The sequence below is a fragment of the Rhinolophus sinicus genome, linkage group LG10 (genome assembly GCF_036562045.2).
Source record: "Rhinolophus sinicus isolate RSC01 linkage group LG10, ASM3656204v1, whole genome shotgun sequence".
Lineage (NCBI taxonomy): Eukaryota > Metazoa > Chordata > Mammalia > Chiroptera > Rhinolophidae > Rhinolophus > Rhinolophus sinicus.
Window position 1 is genome coordinate 75,803,898 of NC_133759.1, and position 17,142 is coordinate 75,821,039.

The 17,142-nt window shown below is 47.2% G+C and overlaps 1 protein-coding gene and 1 pseudogene across 1 annotated transcript; both read left to right on the top strand.

Annotated features, from left to right (window-relative positions):
- Window positions 1–6,559: 6,559 nt before the first annotated feature.
- IL4 (interleukin 4) lies at window positions 6,560–14,402 on the top strand. Its single transcript, XM_019756017.2, has 4 exons — window positions 6,560–6,723; window positions 6,991–7,044; window positions 11,828–11,956; window positions 14,295–14,402. The coding sequence occupies exons 1-4, from the start codon at window positions 6,592–6,594 to the stop codon at window positions 14,388–14,390; spliced, it is 411 nt and encodes a 136-aa protein (XP_019611576.2). The 5' UTR covers window positions 6,560–6,591; the 3' UTR covers window positions 14,391–14,402.
- Window positions 14,403–15,690: 1,288 nt separating this feature from the next.
- Window positions 15,691–16,138, top strand: LOC109460540 (cytochrome c oxidase subunit 7C, mitochondrial; annotated as a pseudogene).
- Window positions 16,139–17,142: the final 1,004 nt, after the last annotated feature.

A 17,142-nucleotide genomic window follows, 5' to 3' on the forward strand; every position in this document is an offset into this window, starting at 1 on the left:
GTTGCCAAAGAGTGGGAAAGGCATCCATTCTTGGGGGTCTTCATCCAGCCCGGGCCCACCAGGCTGGGGCAGGGGGACCCGGGGATGACATGGGAAAGGCTGGGCTGCCAGTCCAGATCTGAGGCTGATGTGACATCAATCCTCTGGGGACAGATGGAGAGGTCCTGCCGTCTCCTCAGCCAGCTTCCTTCTCTCTCAGGAGAACGACTGTCCATCTGCTTCTCAAAGAAAACAGAAGCCAATGGTCTACAGACTCCTTCACCATCCACTCAGCAAAGCTCGAGTCCAAGGCCTTGCCTGTCTTGGATCCAGATTCCCCTTGGTCCCTTGTCCCTTTGGAGGGGATTGGGACAGGACTTCAGGGTCCAAACAGCCCTGGCTCCCAGTCCCTGCTGTGCCCCTGAGGTCCCTTGGTGTGACGAAGGCCCAGTCTCAGCTGCCCATCATGGAGTGGAGCCCCCTCCATCCCTTCCACAAGGACCCACGAGGCTTCACAGGGGGCCAGACCCTCTTCTAGGCGCCAGGGACCCGGGGAACAAAACAGAGCCCACAAACACGAGAACACAGAGCGTCCAGGTGGTGTTGGGTGCTCCGAGGGCAATGAGGCGGCAGGGGCTGCAAGGGCCGTGAGGGGCTGCCTGTCGCGAGGGCAGGTCAGGGAAGTCCTCCCGGCTGAGCTAATGCACAGGAGGTGTGGGTGGAGGGAGGGGAAAGGCGTTCTGCATAACAGAGGGAAACATGCAGGGGGAGGGGACAGCAGGGTCTTGAGCCAGAGGGAGCTGGGATTCTCCTTCCAGCAGCATCTGTGTGGCCAGAACTGGAGCAGCAGGAGGCCAGGCTGCGGGGTCTGGCTTTGCTGGAGGGGGCGGAGTGGCACCTCTGGCTGCGGCGTGAAGAGCGGAAAGTGGGCACAAGGGCGGGAGCAGGATGACTGTTAGGAGGCTCCTGTGGAAACCCAGGTGGGAAATGACGGTGGACGTGGCAGTGGAGGGGTGGGATGTGGTCAGATTCGGAGATATGTATGTGTGCGCGCGCGTTGTCTGTGTAACATACACTTATGTCTGGATCACTTACATGAACATAGGCCATGTAAAATTATAAACATATGTATTTTATGTAACATGAATGTTAAATATATATTTAATTTTTCTATCCATATAAGTTTTAAAAATCTTCTATTATGGGAAACTTTAAACACATACAAAAGTAAATCCTGGTTCTCCATCGCCCAGCTTCACCAGCTATCAGCTCGTGGCCCCTCCCTCACCCCAATGCAAATGGGCTTTCCATTCACTTCTGAAGACAGTAGGAAGGCAGAGGCTTGGGTGACCCACTAGATATGGAGCACAGGAGGTTTTTATGGTGGTGTGAGCCCCGTGAAGGGTGGGGTTGCCATTTACTGAGCTGGGGAAGTCTGTGCTCAAGCGAGTGCCATTTATAAAATAACTACTGATCATGGGTGATGGATCGCCTACCCCTCGCAGCCAGCACCCCTTCTCGAAAACATCCGCAGCATCCCCACTGCTGTTTCCACTGCGTGAGTCCCACCCCCGCCAGGCATCTATGTGCCCTGTCTGCACTCCAGATACTGTATCTGTGATGTCACTGATAACCTCCTATCACCAAATCCAGCGGAAGCACATGTGCCCTTATTCCACCTGCCCTGTGAACCATCTGCCCCTGCTGACTTCTCACTTCTCCCCGAGACTGTCTCAGGCTTCTCGTCAGCCTGTCTTCTCTCCTTGCCCTGTCGCTGGAGTGCTGTGGGCCTTGGTTTCCTCCCTTCCCTCGTCCCCTTGGTTTCCTCACCCTCTGTGTCAACAACCCAGACCCTTCTCTGTGTCCGGAGTTAACCTGCCATCTCCGTGAACAGTGGGTCCCCAAGCCAGAAAACTGTGGTCCCCTGTGACTTCTCACTCTCCTTACCTCCATATGCAGCCAATGATAATCATGAGCATAAACTACAGCAATAATGACGATGATAGTTGGCATTTACCGAGGGCTTCCTGTGTGCCAGGCATCACGCCAAGCACCTTATGTTTATTACCTCATGTAACCTTCCCACAGCCCTATTATCCCCCAGAGAGTAGGCGGCAGAGCTGGGACTCAGAACGACCAGGTCCCCCTGACTCCAGGGCCCACGGCCCTCACCCACGCTCTGCCCTGCTGAGGACCTCAGACCCACCGCGCTCCTTCCCGCTGCCCTGCCCTGTGCACGGACGGGGCAGTGTTCTGAGTGGCGTCCCCCTGGTTTTCTTCAGGGCCTCCAGGATCGTCCACGTGCGGTCCCCCTGCTCCTTGCCAGGGCTCACTCACTCCAGTCTCTGCTAACGTCACACTCTTGGAGGCCTCTGAGTGGTTTTCGTGAATAAGCCCAGGAGGCATTGAAAGGGCTCCTTCTGCGTGTTGTCCTGACAGCTGACAGAAGAGGAGGGAAGAGGAGCTTTGAGCTCGGCAAGGCTCAGGGTGGGGCAAGAATCCTCACCGGGCTGCCCTGCTCAGCCTCCATACCTTTCCCCCTGAATGCTGGCAACTTCAGTTCTCAGGCCCCCTTGAAGTTAGAATCTGGGTGTGAATTGTTCTCCAGGGAGCTGCGGAAGGAAGGCAGGCGGGAGGCAGATGCCATCTTCCTGCTCCCCCCAGCTGGGTGCCTGGAGCCATTTTGTGGGTGCCTGGAAGCAGCTGAGGCAGCAGCTTGGGGATCCCTGGATTGCAGCTTCAGGCATGTGTCCTTGAACTTCAGACCTGCAGTGGCAGCCTCCAGGGTAGTGGTCCTTCCTGTGGGTCGTTTCTTCAAAGTTTTAAGCCCAGCCTGGAGCCTGCTCCTCCACCCACACCCCCAACATTTTAAAAGTACCTACTTTCCTCCATTAAATGCTTTCTGCCTGAAAGCATTGAATCCAGATACATAAGTGAGGGCTGCAGTGTAGCAACTAAAGGTGACTCCCTGAAACAAGGATAGGACCTCAAAAACTATAAAGGGGACACATCCAGGGAGGACATGTGTGGGGACGTGATCACTGGCCAAACTCCCCCTGGTCCTGTGCAGACTCGGATTTGCCTAATAGATTAAGTACCATAGTCATCTGACCAACCAAAGATGGGAAGAATAATAGCAACAGAACTGTCATTTACAGAGTACTCACTATGTGCCAGGCACCGTTCTCACTGCTTTAAAAACATTAACGTGTTTATTCCTCAGAACCACCTCACAAGGCAGGTATTACTGTCACCCCCACTTTAAGGCGGGAGCTGAGTGGCGTGGCCAAGGTCACGGTGACAAAGCAGAGCGGCCAGCACTTCTGGGCTGCCTGGGCCCACTGTGTGCCATGGAGGCGTCCAGGAACAGGCACCCTTCATGGAGTGACGTGTGCCTAGCACTTTTCACGGAATAGCTCACTCATTCCTCACAGGAATCCCGTGAGGAGGAGTTACATTATTCTCATTTCACAGGTGAGGAAACTGAGACCCAGAGAGAGTTAGTGATCTGCCCATGATCGCATTGTTGACAAGAGGCTTGTTAGCTAAACGTCAAAGCCCAGCGCTTATAACTGGTACATTCCAGAGCCTGAGAGGAAAGCTCTGCAGCCCCACGGGGCCATGCTGGTTGTCAGCTCTCACGCAGGGTAAAGGGGAGCGGGTGTATGGCTGACACAGGACATACCCAACAGAGTCTTCAGTTTCTCTCTGAGCCTTGATGCCCACCCGCCTGCCATGGACCGTTAGCGCCCATGACTCCTGCAGGCTGGGAGCAGCATTCCCTGACCCCCTCCTTCCTGGCCTCTGCCCAGCCAGCCACACGCACAGCTGCCATGGTGCCACACTGCAAAGTATGGTCCATTTTCTCCTTATTCCCTTTGAGGGGACATTCTGGCCACTCCTCGATGTTCTGGAAAGTTAGTCCTTTTCCCCCTGGTCTCATCTGACCATTGAAAAAAGGAAAGAAGCAGCTGTATTCTGCTTCTGAGCTACTGGTTCCCATATTACATTCCTTTTCTGACTCACACGTGTGCCCCCAGAGCCCCCAGCCGGGGGTCTGGTCCTCAGCGAAGGCAGGCGCTCACAAAAATCACTGCAGAATATGTGCATGGCTTTTCTATCACCTCTCACAACTCCTCCGCAGGAGGAGCCTGCTGACCTCCCTCCTCTCCAGCTGCCCTCAAACCCCAGGGTGTGCAGAGGTGTACTCTACACCCGGACACTCCTCCAGTGTGTCTGCACTCCCAAGTTCACAGCTGTTTTCACTTGAACCTTTCCTCAAGAAAGGAATATGTATGTACCCTTTTACTCCAAATAAAAGTTAACCTGAATTTGAAGTCCCCACCTGTCCTGAAAGGAACTGTTTACCCTTCTCATAAACTCCACCCATCTGTATAGTGAAGGATTTACTTATCCTAGCAAAAACCCAAATAATCCAATTTAAAAAATGGATGCAGGACCTAAATAGACATTTTTCCATAGAAGATAAACAAATGGCCAACAGGCACATGAACAGGTTCTCAGCATCACTGGTCATCAGGGAAACGCAAATCAAAACCTCATACTGTTAGAATGATCACTGAAAAGACAGGAGATGACAAAAACCAGTGATGACAAAGGGAACCCTTGTGCATTGTTGGTGGGATGGTAAATTGGTGCAGCTACTATGAGAAACAACATGGAGTTTCCTCATAATATTAAAAATAGAACCACCATATGACCCAGCAATTCCACTTCTGGATACACATACACTAACAAAAGGAAACAAAAAGACTAACGTGAAAAAATATCTGCACCCCCATATTCAATGCAGCATTATTTACCATAACCAAGACATGGAAACAACCTAAATGTCCACTGATGGATGAATGGATAAAGAAAATGTGACACACACGCGCACACACTGGAATATTACTCAGCCATAAAAAGGAAGGAAATCCTGCCATTTGTGACAACATGGGTGGACCCGGAGGACGTTATGCTAAGTTAAGTAAGTCAGACAGAGAGACAAATACTGTATCTCACTTATAGGTGGAATCTAAAAACGAGTAAACAAAGTCATAGGAAAAAAATTAGATTTGTGCTTACCAGAGGTGGATGAAGGTGGTTAAAAACCACAACCTTTCGGTTCTAAGATAAAGCCCTGGGATGTCATTACAACATGACAACTACAGTTAACACTGCTCTATGGTGTGTATGAGGACAGTTGTTAAGAGAGTACAGCTTAGAGTTCTCATCACAAGGAAAAGAACTTTTTGTCTTCTCCTTTTTTCATTGCATCTGTATGAGATGGCAGATGTTCTCTTAAGGTAATCATGTCACAATATATGCAAGGACTGAAACCCCCAAATTTGCAGCTGGTGTGTGAAGTGCAGGCGGTCTTGTAGAGGCTGTGCCCTTCACCTGTGAAGTTTGACCCAACTCCCCGTAGTTGGCGTCAGGAGTCATTGTGTGAGTTTGGCAAACTTGTGGCGCATTCCATGGACACGTCCTAAAAATGATGGAAGGACCTTCTTGATACAATAAGACAGGTCTTCTCCTTCAAAGAGCACAAGGCACTGTCGTAAGATCCAAAATGCAGGAACGACCTTAGCAGGATTCTTTTCTGTGTGATCTCCCAGAGGGGAAGGTCAGAAACCAAGAGACGGAAGTGGAGAGGAAAGGGAAGGGAAGGTTCCAGGAGAAAGCAGCGTGCCGTGTTTGGGTACAGGAATCCTGCAGCACCCGAGTGAACAGAGCAGATACTCAGCACCTCACCAGGTCCCGGAAATCAGGCTCAGGCAGCAGGGTGGACGGTGGGGCATGGACAGACAGCTGATTTGTAGATCAGTCAGGCTGCGGCTCTTTTTCCTAACGAGCTGAACGTGTAGTTAAGTTCCATTTCAACAGTGGCCACTCCTGAAACTTTGGGATGGTCCTAACTTGTGTAGGACCCCCTTACTGTGAAAGACCTAAGGACCTGCTGGGACCCAAACGAAGCCCCACCTGGTGTGACCCGTCCTTTGGCAAAGACCTAGACCTGGAAGAGCGGCTTGTCTGAGCGCCAGGAGTGGAGAGGATCTGTGTCATTACCTCCGTTCTACCCAGAGAAAGAACCCCAGGTCAGCTCTTCCACAAAAGGAAAGTTTCCAAGATGCCACCCATACTTGGAAAAAGCCAGGTTGAAATACCATTCAAGTCAAGCTTTCTTGATATTACTCTGTGTTTCCCCAGGAGGATTGCACTACAACAAATTCGGACACCTGTGGCCTCTTCCTTCAAAGCAAAAAGCCAGCATAACCCCAAGCTGATAAGATTAATCTAAAGAGCAAATTATGGTGTAATTTCCTATGCTGATACTTTGTAGTTAATTTTTTAAAAAAGTTTCATTTTCCTATTGGTCTGATTTCACAGGAACATTTTACCTGTTTCTGTGAGGCATTTTTTTCTCCTGGAAGAGAGGCGCTGATTGGCCCCAACCTGGTGTAATGAAAATTTCCAATGTAAACTCATTTTCCCTCAGTTTCAGCAATTTTAAATCTATATATAGAGATATCTCTGTCAGAATTGCATTGTTAGCTTCACCTGGTAAACTAATTGTCTCACACCGTCATTACAAATAGAGACCTATTAATGCATCTCGCCTCCCCCCTGGTCCCAGCTCTGCTCTGCCTGCTAGCATGTACCGGCAACTGCATCCAGGGGCGCGAGCGCATTCTCCTGCGGGAGATCATCGAAACACTGAACCGCCTCACAGAGGCAAAGGTGAGTAAGCTATCTGGCACCATCTCTCCAGATGTTGGGTGATGCCGTGGGTATTTCTTCGACTGTGAGAGGAGCATAGCAGCTTCTAGAGAAGTTGGTAGTTGGTGGTTGGTGGCAGGATGGGAGAGCAGAGACTTCTCGCTTGGCACTTTTCCTCTCTGAGGGATTGTAGGACGTGCTCTCAGTTCGAGGGAGGGAGAGATGCTTGGTTGGACGTAGTCTGTACAGTTGGAGGTAACTGTCTCTTGCTCTCTTTTTCCTGCCTAGACCAAGGACGGGTGCATGGAGCTGACTGTAGCAGAAGTCTTGCCTGCCCCAAAGGTAAGAACTGCCCCAGGTCGGCTTCGGCAGATGGGTGACTTGGGAGAGGACAGCCATCCATAAGTGTTTGGACAGGAAACTTTTTTTTTTTTAACAGAAAGCGAACGGGCCCAAATTAACTATAATGAGAATTCTGATCTTTACTCTCAAAATACGTTTTGGTGTTTCTGGTTTCACTTGATTTAGAAGACGTGTAAGAGATAGCTTGGATCTTGTAATCCAAAGGTCCTGGTCAAGGCAGAGCTCTTTAGGGTTTCACCCAGCCCCAGCCTAGTACCTGACATATAGGAGGCATTCGATAAGCGCTTGTTGGAAGAGAGAATTTTCTGGCCCGTACATTTCCGAAAATACGCTCACAAAAGCAGATATTGAGATTACAGGTTGAGGGAGCTTTCATTTTGTCTAAGAGACTTCCTATGGCAACAGAGAAGGTATTGCCGAGCCCTCCTGCTCTGCAGTCCACCGGCTCCTTGCTCTGGCCTGCGGGCTGCCCTCCAGCCTGGTCCGGACCATCCTACCAGGTGGGGTCCAACCATCCCTGCTTCAGGCTGCTCGGGCATCTTGCCTTTCCACCTCCTGCACCGCCTCACCCCCGCCCCTCTATCTGCAGTGGGAGGAGATAGATTTGACAGCTGATAGTGCGTTTTCTCTGACAAACACTTGACTACAGCCTATCAATAGCTTTGTGCACTCCAGTTCCTGTTTTCATGGAAACACACGACTGAGAATGAAAAACCCAAAGCTTCAATTTACCAGGGTCTCCTAACCACCTGCTTTCCGTGTGTACCCGAGGGGGCAGCCTGGCCAGCAGTGCAGCCCTGTGGGTTGGGCAGGGCCATAGCCCAGGACCAGGCCATGAAACAGGCCCATCCTGCTTCGTGAGAAAACTGTTTTTCAGGTCTTTACCTGAATATCTCCTTTCATTTAAGAGTATTCCAGGAGTCTGATCTACACTAATATATACTAGCATAATGTAATTATGTATAATATTATGTATAATATATTATATAAGAACATATATAATTTTGTCCTTCAGAATCTTATCATGGATCAGACTCTGTCCATCAAATAGGTTGTAAGTAAGGACTTGGAAATTTTACATACATATAAAATTATATATGAATGTATAATTTTATACATTTATGTGATGTTAATATTTTATATATGTATATAAAATAGCCAGGAGTCCATTGCATTGTGCTCTAGGCTCTCCAGGGGGCGCCTACACTGCTGAGTGGGTTCTACCAAAGCCAAGGGCAGGGCTCCAAGAAGAACGTGCTGAGGGTCTGAAAGTGACACAGCCTGTGGTGTCAGCCCCGGTCCTGCTATTAACTAGCTGTGTAGCCTTTGGTCAATTTGCACACCTCTTTTTGCCTCAGTTTCCACATCTGAAGAAATGAAAGTGATTTTGAAAGTTGGTTGCTATCCAACTCCTGAGTTAGTGGAAAGTGTTATTGTAAGATGATATAACTCTTGATTAAAGGCAAAAACTGGTTGTAGAGAAGCAATAATTCTAAGAGGGAGGGGCCAGCGGTTGGAGATGATCAAAACCCCCCAAGACTCCAAGCCCGGGCCACCCCACCCGGGCTGTCTCTAGAAGACGCAGCCACCCTGCAGCCCTGCCCACGCCATTTCCTCCCACTCCTGGCCCGCCTCTTCATTGGGTTCTCACATACTTCCCTCACCACACAGGTAGACATCTCCTAAAACAAATCCCCGCTGCCTTCCTTCACTCTGACCTGCCTCAGGTGCCTTCCCCCGACCTGCTTCTGTTCCTCCCAGACTAACAATCGCATTTTTCCATCCTTTTCTTTTCCTCAAAGACTCGGCGCTGCTTACTAATCTATCAGGATATTTCAGAACAAGGAAAGGTTGTGCTTTTCAAAACCCACAAAGGTGGTATGTGGGAAGGAAAGTTACTTCTTTGTGTTCCCAAAGAGGAACATCTTTCCCGCATCCATTGTATTAACTTTCTTTGGGGGATCAAGAATTCCTGTATCTCCACGTTGGGTAGCATCCTGCTCTCGGCAGTTGCTGGCAAGAACGTGCGGATCTAAATCCTGCGCTTCATGGGCAATGCCTACCGGGTGTCTATGAAATAAAGGTGGTCTGAGGAACAGCAAAGTGGAAAGCAAGCAAAAGCAGGCTGGTCTATGGAGGATTTCTTGGGTGTGCCATTAATTGGAGGTATTTCCTACCAAAGAGAGCTAAAGTTCATAATTTTTCAGAGAGCTCTATGCCAACCCTCAAATATATATATTTTTTGAGTGAAAGTAGAGGATTTTCCATAAACAGTACTGGCTGACTAAAAGTGGAGATAAGGGATACAGCACAAATAGGACTGGATTTTTATGGCCCTGAATTAAGCTAGTCAAGAACCAAGTTAGAACTCTAACGGAGTTACTGCCACAGAAGGAAGCGGCCGTTTTGACATTCCCCTGAGGGGTGGGCTTCCTATGGCTTGTGCCTGGGCCTCCCTTTTGAGTCTCTTTTCCTGAGCAGTTCTGAACTGCAGGTCTGCTAGGCTGTCATCAAAGTGTGCCCCTGAGCTATGACAGACACACAAGTAGAGAGCGGGACAAGCAGCTGAAAGCAGTCTAGATGGGGTGTCATCCTGTTGCTTCAATATGAATGGAACTAAAATGTTAAGGCCCTTAGCTAAAAAGGCCTTTAGAATTAGTTTTTGGGGGATTTTTTTGTAAAGTTTTTCCATTTGATTCAAACTCTTTTCAGTTCCTATTGTATCCTAATTACCTTTAGGAAGTCCTTTCACAAGTATCTTTACAGGGTTTTTCCCTATATTATATGGCTGTATACGCAAAACTAAGAGGCAGTTTAATTTCCAGGCTCCAAGCCAGTGTCAGAAAAGTCTCTTTAGGTTTTGATGGAAGCTAAGCACAGGGGCTCTTGTCTCCTGTCCTCTTAAACCTCACTTTCTCCCTCCAACCACACGGGGGTCTCCTACATTTGCACCTGTGGTAGTGGCTGCCTTCTACTTGGTCTCACCACCTCTGCTTACCCCCAGGGGCACCATATTTATGGGAGGATTCCTGACTCCCTGAGCCCAGAGATACTGGTGCTGCTCTTAAATTTCCAACTAGACTCCAGGGTCCAGGAGGCCTCTCAGCCAGCTCATTAAATATGTCTGTCCTTCCAAAGGCCTTCCCCATGGGCCCCACAGGGGAAAGGGGAAGCTTTTGTAGTCTGGGATTCTGGTGCTTGTAGAATTCAGCCTAGAGAAACAAGAGATAAACACCAAGATTTACACAGATGATTCACTGCAACATTATTTACAGAAGGAAAAACTGCAATAATAGGGGGTTGATCTGTTAGGGTCCACATATGCCATGGGTTCCTACAGAGCTCTCAATCCTATGTTCCAAATACCAATGAACAACTTAAGAAATGCTTGTACTATATGTTAAGTGTGAAAAGGCTACAAAGCAGTACCAACAGCTGGTCCCTATTTTGAAAAAAAAAAAAGGTATTTAAAAAACCTGGGAAGAGAGTTACCAGTAGTTATCCCTGGCTGGTGGGATAATGAGTGAATTCATTTTTGTTGAATATATTATTTTTATAGTAAACATGCATCACCTTGATAACCAGAAAAAAATATGAGACTGCTAAGAACTTAAAAAGCTGCTTGGACAGTTCTTCTCATACGAATCCCCTGGAGATCTTGTTAATGCACATTTGTGATTCAGTGGGTCTGAGATGAGGCCTGAGACTTTTCATTGCTACCTGGCTCCCAGGTGATGCCCATGAACCATACTCTGAGTGGCAAGGGACTAGAACATGTCCTGGCAGAGGGTAGAGATAGCTTTGTCCGAGCTGGAGCAGACTGAAGCTTAAGACCATTCTCCAGGCTTTGTGACTTTGTTCTTCAGTGGAAATGAGAGGACACGCCAGGCCTGGTTCACACTGAGACACAGCCTTCTCCCAGGTTCACAAGATCTGCTTCCCCGCTTGTTCATGCCCTCTTCTAAGGCCCAAACGTCCCCAGGGAGAGCCACGTGGCCAGACCCACAGCAGAGCTGCCGGCATTCCAAGGAGGGTCTGACCATGCATGTCAAGGTCGAAGTCCCCTGACAGAAGCCCTGTCCCAGGCCCAGCTCGATGGCACCCTCTCTCAGAAGCTTCCCTGATCTCCCAAGGCCAGACTCCTGGGGCATCTCACTCTGACCCTGGTACTCACCTCTAGCTATGCAGAAATGTCTGCTCTCCTCACCTGGACCCTGAGTTTCTACACACTCCGCATCTCCCATGGGGCGGGCTAAGTGGAAAGTATGGCCACAGCAGCACTGGCCAAGTCGAAGGACGGGCATCCATTTATTCAACAAGCCTGTAGGCTTTCCAGGAAAAGCTTATAGGAATGAGTAAAAGCAGAATCTGACTATGAGTCATGCAGGCATCTTGCACCATGTGAACGGACCTGGGCCACAGACGGGTGGTTCTTCATTCAAATGCCCACTCTGTCATTTGCTTAGCTGGGTGACTTTATTCAGGCACCCTTTCAGCAAAACCTTTGAAGGGAAAAGAAATTGGGAGCTTCTGAGGAAAGGCTGCTGCATCTGCAGGAAACTGGGAGAGGTTGTTTACAGAGGTTTATGGCTGTGGCAAGCAGCCTGTCATCCCCACGGCAGGAATCCTTGAATCCCTGACCCACAGTGGAGCAAACTTTCCTTCTCCACGTGTCCTCCTGCAAAAAAGAAAGCAGAAGGAAAAATCTCTGCACCATGTTCAAAATAGAGCCGGTACATGGCTGTGGTATTTCTCTTTCTAGAACACAACTGAGAAGGGAGCCTTCTGCAGGGCCGCAATAGAGCTTCGGCAGATGTACCACACACACCAGTGCAAGACCACGAAACACCTGAGCAGACTTCACAGGAATCTCAGCAGCATGGCCAACATGGTAAGTACGCTGGGGTGCCGACAGCGGGGCTCCCGGCGCGCGGCAGCCTCCCTTCTGAGAGTTCCTCCCGGGTGACAGTGCCCTTCATCAATCAACCCGTTCGTTCGTCAGCAAGTACTGCTGAGGCTCCGTGGGTGCCACGTGCTGCTCTAGGCACTGGGACACCGTCGTAAAGACAAGGCAGAGTCCCTGCTCTCACAGAATGTTCTAGTAGGGGACTTAGAAAAGCAAACAAACATGCCATGATGTCCAGCAGTGATAAATGCTTCGAAGGAAAATATGGGAATTGAGAACATAAGTGGGGAGAGGGCTGATTTAGTAGTTGGTGATGTCATCTGAGCAGATATTTAAATTCAGTGAGACAACAGGCCACATAACTAACTGGGGAAAGAAAATTCCAGGCAGAGGGGACACCTGGCTGTGCAAAGGCCCTCACTAGAAATGAGCTTCACGTGTTCAGATCAGTAGAGAGGCCAGTGTGGCTGGATCAGAGTGAGCGAGAGTAGGAAACCAGCTCACGCAGAGCATTTGGATTCCACCACAAGTAAGGGGGGAATAGCCACCGGGTCTGGAGCAGGGCAGAGGCTGCGATCTGATTTTTCTGATTTAAAATGATCCCTCTGGCTACTGTGTGGTAAACAGACTGAATAAGGGTAAGCGTAGAAGCAAGACGGCCTGCTGGGGGTTACCGCAGCAATCCAGGCTGAAGGCAATGGTGGTTTCGAAAGGGTGAGCACAGTGGAGGTTTAGATTTGGGATTAACTAAAAATATAGCTGACGGATCCATTGTGAGGGGTGAGGGAAAGAGGAAAAGGGGACCTCTTGGTTCCGGGCCTGAGGCCCTTGTGGGATGGTTGCTGCTGTTTACAGATATGGAAGAGTGGGGGCGAAGCAGGGCTAGAGGCTGAGCAGGAGATCGGAAGTTCAATTTTGGTCATGGTAACTGTGAGGTATCTCTTGGATGGCCAAGTGGAGATGTTGAGATTGTTCTAAAAGTCTGAAGCTTAGGGGAGAGGTTAGACCTTGTGATATAAAATGAAGAGTTCTCAGAAAGATGTTACTTAAAGACCTAGACCTGAATGACACAGAGAAAGGAAGAGATCCAAGGACTGAGCCCAGAGGCACCCACATAGAGAGGGCAGGAAGAAGAGGGGCCAGCGGGACACTGAGAAGTAGCCAGTGAAGTAGGAGGAAATGGAAGTGTGCGGTGCCCTGGAAGGCAAGTGAAGAAACTCTTTTAAGAAGCGAGACGTGAGCACCTGTGTCAAATGTACCAAAAGGTCAAGTAAGATGAAGAGCGAGAATGGTCGTTGGATTTGGCACGAGGGGGGCACTGGTGATGCCGATATAAGTGGGACGTGGGAATGAAAGGCTGAGTGAAGTGGCTTCCAGTGACAATGGGGTGGGAGGAGTGAAAAGGAAGGAGCAATGAACAGAGAAAAATCTTCTGCGGTGTTTTGCTCTAAGGTTGCAGAGAACTGGACTGGACTGACAGCTGAAGGGCGGTGTCGAGTGAGGGAAGTTCTTGTAAGGTGGGGGTATATTCAGCCTGTTAATGTTCCAATGGGAATGGTCTAATACAGAGGGCAGAACTGACACTGTAGGGAAGGAGAGCCACAGTGGATGCTATCTAAGGCCACTCATCCCCTCCCTGGGCCTGTCACCTTATTTGTAAGATAAGGTGATGGAATAGGGAGCTGACATTACACTCATTCTCTTTTAATCCTTTTAATTATCATACGAAGTGGGCACTACGGTTCCCATTTTACAAAGGTGCAAACTGAAGCTTTTATAAATGAAGCAGTTTGTCCTAAAGCGATGCAAATTAATAAACTGGCAGGGCTAAGATTCAAACGGAAGCAGTGGCCTGGTGCCAGGAACCTGGACTCTTTTCCACCTGACATGCGGCCAAGCTGTGGTGTTGCTGTTTAATGGGCAGGAGGGCAGAGGGACTGCTAGACCCCGTCTCCGCAGTCCAGGTGGCCCCGTAGAAGGCCCAGGGGAGTAGTGGCCAGGTCTGAGCCTCCACCTTCATGTTACGCTCCTGAGCAGCACCTGGCTGTGAGTGACACGCCTCTCCAGAGACTGTGGCATCCCCGAAGGCAGACCCATAGTGATGGTACAGTAACCATTTCTAGGAGAGTAAGAACGCACCGAAAACAGGCAAACCCTACTGCCCTAGCTAGTGACAGAGTCAGACTCCCAGGCGAGCTACACGGGAGGCCCTGCTCTGATAACTGTTCAAGTGGCAAGTGCCACTAGCTTGACTCAGGAACCAGGAATGACAGCAAGACTCAAATGTTTAGCAATGCAAATTAATGAAACGTTTCTTCTGCAGAACTCCTGCCCTGTGAATGAAGACAAGAAGATCACCTTGAAAGAACTCTTGGAAAGGCTAAAGCAGACCATGAAAAAGAAATACGCAAAGGGTTGAAGCTGAATATTTTAATTTATGAGTTTTTAATAGCCTTATTTTAAAAATATTTATATATTTATAACTCATCATAAAATAAAGTATATGTAGAACCTCACAGCATGATTTCACTTTAATAGCATTGGCTGTTTACTTGACAACTTTTGGGGAAACCAATTTAATTTACTGAGAAACTAGTGTGCAAGTAAAAAAGGAAAGATCGCTTCGCTCTCAAGGGGTTCCCCCCCTCTAACTGGGGACATAATGCACACAATGATTAAAGAATACAAGGCCACACAGGATGCAAATGATAAGTAAAAAGAGAGCTTGCAGAGTGGGTTCGTGAGTCCTACTCACTACCAAATAATTTAGGATTGAAAAGGTATTAACTGGATGTTTAGAACATTCTTCTCCCATCGGCACAAGGGTTGTTGTACTGAATCTATAGGGGGGGAAATGTAATTCTAACACACTACATGGCTCTGCTGTGAATATTTAAAGTGCTAATAATGTAAATTCTCTTGATTCTCAAGTCTTAGAACCAACCAACAAAGCACAGAAGACATAATTGTGATTACAGAACAGACTGTAAACACTACCCACCTGACAACATAAAAGGTATAGCTGAAAACAGTTGAGAGGTAAAAGCAGAAGGAAAGGGAAGAGAGGTAGAACACTAATAGCCCCAACTCACTGGGTGAGGGGGTCAGGTAAGCAATGATGCCTAAGGTTGATGAACAAGAGATTTAAGTATTTATTCAAAATTGCAGAAGAAATAGAAGATCTAAAAACAATTTACTATAAAACACTTGGAAGGGATAGATTGAGGTAAACCCTCACTTTTTATTACGGAAATCAACATACAATATCTGAAGTTGATAAATAAAAAAATAGTTGACAAGAGTGGTCATGAGTTGATTATTGCAGCTGGGGATGGGTACATGGGGGGTGATTGTACTACTTGGCTTTTATACATGTTTGAAAGTTTTCAAAATAAAAGGTGAAAAAATCCAATAGTGAGTAAATAAAGAGGTCTTTGGAATTACAGTGGTAGACACCAGAAAAACGAAAAACAAAAAAGGGACGGTGGTTTGTTGGGAACAGGATTTGGAATAGGGATGGGTGGAAGCAAGGCAGGAGACTGTTGGCCTTTCATTTTAAGTCTCTATGTGACCATGCACACAAAGATAAAATATTTTTAAAAATTAAAAAAAACCCTAAAACTAAAAAGACACACAGTCACAAATGTTGGCAAAGATATGGAAAAACTGGAACCCTCAGACATTGCTGGGGTTGATTGGAAAATGGTACAGCTGACTCAGAGGAACTAGGTTGTGAGAAAAGGAGGAACCGCCATTTCCTCCGCTTTCGGTCTCTGCGCCTTTTGCAGGCCTCCAACAGCGCTATGTTGGGACAGAGCATCTGGAGGTTCACAACCTCTGTGGTCCATAGAAGCCACTATGAGGAGGGCCCAGGGAAGAATTTGCCATTTTCAGTGGAAAACAAGTGGCGGTTGCTAGTTATGATGACTCTGTACTTTAGATCTGGATTTGCCGCACCTTTCTTTATAGTAAGACACCAGCTGCTTAAAAAATAAGGATGTTTTACTTAATCCATGAAACAGACATGAAGAGGAGCATTTTAAGAGGTGCAGTCACTTTGAAAAATGGATCAAACTGTTGAACTCAACATACTAGAAATGTTTGTAAATAAACTTATGGCATGAATCCTTAATGCCTCCTCTCTGAAATACAAAATGTGATAATGAGCATGTGCATACTTTTTTATTTGGGTAATAGCTCTTAGTTTTTTGACCAAAATATGTATAATTTAGCTTGTTTCTTCGTCTTAAATTCTCAGATTTTATAGTTTAAAGGGAGAGTAAAGATTTACTTTCAGTCTTTACTTTGAAGAAGTAAATTGGTTTTTCTCCATGAATGATAATCATGAGGGAAACCAAATAGTGATGACAGATTAAAGTTCAAGAGCTTCGTTTTTCACCTCCAGACCTATACCCTAAAACAAATCTTTGCCTTGATAAATGTGCTGCTGACCAATATTAGTCGTGTTTACACGACTAGAAGTATGGTATTTGAAATGGAACGTAATAGCACGTAAGATAGAACATAGGAAATATTACTAATTTATTCTGGAGCTTTGACTAGTAGAAATGAGGTAAAAAATGGCTCTCAGTATCGTTGAATCAAATTTACATGAGTAGTGAAATGCTGCTTGCCGCATCAAGTGTAATTACTTAATTTCTAAGGCTTTGTATTAGGGTGAGGAAAAAGTAGCTACTGAATATTGTAATCCCAGTTTGGTTACTTTTAGAATACCACTGGTGTTAGAGAATACTGCAAAGCAGAGGTTATAAACTGGTGGTCTGTTTGGCCTGTAGACTTTGGTGAGAGGAGATGCTGTACTGTTTTTAAACCAATATTTAATACCAGAATATTTACATAATATTTACATAAAGTTTATATTTCTGGATTCTTGAAAAATTGCTCTGGGTGATTCTATATCCCTTAATGGAACAAAACAGCTGCCTAGGTCACACCTCCCAATAACATTAGATTTCCTATATGTCCCTAGTGTTAAACTGCTGATTTGCTGAAACTTTATTTTTTTATTTTTTTTAAATTTTATTTTATTAAATTTATTGGGGTGACAATTGTTAGTAAAATTACATAGATTTCAGGTGTACAATTCTGTATTACATCATCTATAAATCCCATTGTGTGTTCATCACCCAGAGTCAGTTCTCCTTCCATCA

Coding starts and splice junctions, on each gene's coding strand:
- IL4 (XM_019756017.2), top strand. CDS start 6,592: ATGCATCTCGCCTCCCCCCTGGTCCCAGCTCTGCTCTGCCTGCTAGCA. Junction 7,045..11,827: donor AAGTCTTGCCTGCCCCAAAG/GTAAGAACTGCC, acceptor TTCTCTTTCTAG/AACACAACTGAGAAGGGAGC. Junction 11,957..14,294: donor TCAGCAGCATGGCCAACATG/GTAAGTACGCTG, acceptor TTTCTTCTGCAG/AACTCCTGCCCTGTGAATGA.